General features: G+C 51.2%; 1 protein-coding gene across 1 annotated transcript; it reads right to left on the bottom strand.

The window, feature by feature from the left end:
* Nucleotides 1-2,015: 2,015 nt before the first annotated feature.
* Nucleotides 2,016-3,290, bottom strand: SARC_08308 (hypothetical protein; the record flags this gene model as incomplete). Its single annotated transcript, XM_014297723.1, has 2 exons — nucleotides 2,016-2,842; nucleotides 2,924-3,290. Coding segments are annotated over 2 exons (1,194 nt in total), but the record flags the coding sequence as incomplete, so codon positions are not given.
* Between the last annotated feature and the right edge of the window lie 814 nt (nucleotides 3,291-4,104).

Here is a 4,104-nt window from a genome sequence, read left to right as displayed (position 1 = left end):
AATTGGGCCGAAGATCTGCTGGGCTTGTGTGAAGTGGTTTGGGAACAGTTACCAACAATCGGCATACATCACTGCTGGTATATCGCCTTCCGTTGTCCCCTCGTGGACCCTACTCAACATATCAGGGAGGACATTCTTCTCTACCGGAATGTGTGATATAGTGAAGTTAAACGGGGCTATAATGTGGTGCCAGCGTTGTAGCATCGGATTCAACTTCAAATGTGTATTCATATACACTAGCGCCTTATGGTCCGGGAATGATGCGAATCGTTGCCCGTCGAGGAATTCTCGGAAGTGTGTAAGCCCATATACAAGCGCCAAGAGTTCCTTCATTGGCGTGGCGTAATTCTGTTGTGCCTGATTAAGAGTCTTACTGAAGAACATAAGGTAGTGCTTCTTTCCATCCACCCACTGGAACAAAGCCCTTCCGATGCCATAGTCACTGGCATCTATCTCCAAGTTCAGGGGAATATCCTCCACTTGGAACTGTAGAGCCACCGCGTTAACAACCGCCGTCTTCATAGCCGCCCACGCTTCTGCGTGGCGAGGCTCCCACCTGGTCCCAATCAACTCGTTAGGTTTCAGCTTACAGAACTCTCGGAGTGGCGTTACTATGTGCGCAAAATTTGGAAGATGTTCGTGGAGGAAGTTCGCAAGACCCAACGCCGATGCTATATCCTTATAACGCTGCGGGGTCGGCCAATCCAGCAGCTTCGCCTGCTTCTCGAAATCAATATCAATGCCTGCTGCTGACACCTTCTTTCCGAGAATCATTTCCTCCCTGATCGCAAAGTGACATTTCTCAGAATTCAACTTGAAGCTATGATATGTAAGACGGCGAATCACCCCTGTAACCGTTGCCTTATGCTCTTCATAGTCGTCACCCGCTATCACTATATCGTCGATGTAATGGTGTACGGGGAGGCCATCCAAGATTGTGCTCAACGTCCGTTGGAATTTCTGGGTGAGAACGTGCAGACCGAATGGCGCCGATGTAAATGAATATTGGTGGCGCCCATGGGTGAAGCTAAACAAGTACTGAGAATCTGGGTGAATCGGTAAACGATGATACGCTGCTGAGATATCCAATGTTGTATAATACTTCTTGCTCCGTAACCGCGATATGATCTCGTTCACCTTGGGGATAAGGAATTGGTCGCCTGGGATCAGAGCATTGACTGCTCGCATATCGAGGCAAACTCGTACCTTCTTGACATTACCCTCGCTATCAAAGGTCGGTACCGCTAATAGTGGTAGGTTCACTGTAGTTAGAATAGTTCGCTTGATAATGACTAAATCTCGTAGCCACTTCTGCACCTGTTCTTCCACGTATGGTATCCATCGGTCTGACACAAAGTTCCTAGTTGAACGACGCATGTTCATTGCTTGGTCTCTAGTGACCGGTATGGCCACCTCACTTGTGTGCTATCTGTAATCGCTGCATTCGTCTCTAATACTGATTTCAGATCCTCCCAGATGCCGTCAGGCTCGGTTAACTCTGGGGCTTGCCGTCTAGTGATCGGCTTCAGTAAGTTGTCCAACCCTGTCGGATCCATAGGTACTAACGGAGATTGTAGTCCTCCTAAGTATAAACCTAAGCCCGGCATGATATCTACCCCGATGATCACATCGATGCCTACCGGAAGATTCATGAGCTCCAAGGAACCGTTAGCTATAGCCGTTCCATATCTAATTGGGATGCTCTTCGTCGTCCCCAGTCGCCGAGTACGCGCCGCTTGATCCGCCAAATAAATGTATGAATCAGGAGGAGCCGGAGATATCGGAAGGCCTAGCGCCTCTGCGGATGTCTGCGAAATAAAACTTCAATTTCCGCCTGAATCCACCAGGGCTCGGAATGTGCGACCATTCAACTGAACTTGAACATACACCCGTTGATCGGCTGTTAACAGTGGGTCTTTTATCGCCTGTACCGAGTATCCTGCATACGCAAACGTCAAAGCTATATCATCGTCAGACACCCTGATATCTCAAGGTTAATCTGATATGGGAGACCATTATGGGGATATCTTATCGTTTCCTGTCGGATCACGCTCCCCCATATCACCAGAAAGCAGCACTCCAATATGTAGATCCGTGGCGGTAGGTGGGGTATCCCATGCCGACGTGTCTGTGAGACTATGGACCTGCGGTTGCGTCGTGTTGTCGCCTCCCGCGCTCCGTACCGGTGGAACCGATGGTGTTATCGTTGTACAAGGTGTTACTGCACTATGTGGTCCTGGGCCACGTTGACGTGTCTCTGACGTGGAGCCACGGTTGTCCTGGGTCGCTGCCCTGTAGTTATGACAGCGAAGAATGTGCCTCAACCCTGGTGGTGCTTGTGCCTGGCACCCGCCACGTGTTGTTGTTGTATTCGACAGTTGCGTGCGCTGTTGCCACTGTTGTGTCCCTCGTGGAGTGGTCATATGTGGTGTACGTGTTACCGTCCCATCCCCCCGTTGATGATCGTTGGTATGTGGTCGTCGGTTCGACATCCTCACCGTAGTTCTTGTCTGTGCTTCTTGAATATCAGGACTGAGAAGCTGCAACAATTCGTGAGTTTCCATCAAGTGCCATTTGGTGTGCAGTTGTAGCGTCCGCTCATATGTCCGAGACCCAAGGGAGTCTTCCAACAACTGCACAATGCAGTGGTTCAAAAGGCTTTGCTTGAATTCCGCATCCGTATGGCTGCGTTCGTGGGTACGTCTGTGATTCTCCATTAATTGTGTCATCTGTTCCATAATAGGTACATTTGACACCCGAGAGTGTCTCTTCGCCAACTTCCGGAATGTGGGGTCGACTGTCGCTTGAGTTTCGTGGGAGCAGATCTGTGTTATCTGCAACTCTGGAGTCCAATTGACCAAACGTTGGTGTTGGACTTGATGTAATCTAAAGTAGACTGCTCAGCCTTGAAGTGGCTCAGAACCTTGTAAACCCACCGCAAACTCCACGCCGTGTCTAGGCCTGAGATCTGCACATTCTTGAGTGCCTCCACCAGGGCTCCTGTAGTATCTTTCTAATACATTGTGTAGTTGGTATCGGTTCGACGGCCATTCAGGCCAGCTTCTCGGTTTTCGTGGTTCGTGCTTGGTTACGGGGCGCGAGTCACGTGTGGCTCGTAAGGTTTCTAACACCCCTCTCAGCGCCCCGGCACGGGGAAGATCATCTGCCTCAACCGCTCTGCACATTTCATCCGATAGTCGGAGCATCTGCGCATGAAGCGCTTGGCAATCCGCCGCAATACTCTCCGGTGTCGGAGGGGTCACCTTGTCACCAGCCGTTGGTGGGGATACCTGTGTCGTAGGGGTCGATAACACCGTGTGTTCGGGTATCGAGTCTCGTAGTGCCTCCGCCTCGAATCGTCGATTCTGTTGCTGAGAATGAACCGTCTCGGATAATCGATCCCGATGGTTATCCAGCGCCTCCGGCCCATGAGGGTCTTGTGCTGCTCTTTGCTGCGCATTCAAAATCTTGTAGGGAGATCGCTGCCCGTGGTGTATCTGAGTCGTGAGGTCCCATCTCTTGGGCGGGGCCTTGGTATCCGACTCCGCATCTAGCCGCACTGTCTGGAATCATGAACTCTAAACGTTCATTCTCCCCAACTGGTTCCGGCGGCTGACTGATACTAATACTCTCCTTCTGACCCTGATCTGGAGAAATAGTGGTTGAACCTCCTCGAGGTCTCTCTGCCTGCCGCTGAAGGTGTTGCAGCCGCTGCTCATATTTATCCAGCAATTCTTGCTGTTTCTGCAGTAGCTGATCCGTCTTGGATTGCGCATTGCTCACGTGTTGAGCTTCTGGCGAGGTCGAGTTTGTCCTTGTCGGTGTAGAACCCTGCCACCGTCATTCTGACGCTCCTGTCCCCTATCACAACCTTGCCAGGTGTAGGCGCTCGGAGGTGATGACTCGTTGCTTTCGCTCGGCGGTGCTGAACTCTCGCCTTGTCTCAACCGGTTCTGATGAGCCACTAGAGCTTGCTGCAGCATTGTCTGATTCGCCCGAAATGGTTCGTCTGCCTCCCCTCGCTGGTCCTCAGACAACCCTTGGTCTCACTCTTGAGATAGCCCGTTCTACGCTTAAAACCTCGTAGTTGGCTCGTACTACGTA

The sequence above is a fragment of the Sphaeroforma arctica genome (genome assembly GCF_001186125.1).
Source record: "Sphaeroforma arctica JP610 unplaced genomic scaffold supercont1.734, whole genome shotgun sequence".
Taxonomy (NCBI): domain Eukaryota; class Ichthyosporea; order Ichthyophonida; genus Sphaeroforma; species Sphaeroforma arctica.
Note: the sequence above shows the minus strand (reverse complement) of the source record. Positions and strands in the feature narration are given on the sequence as shown.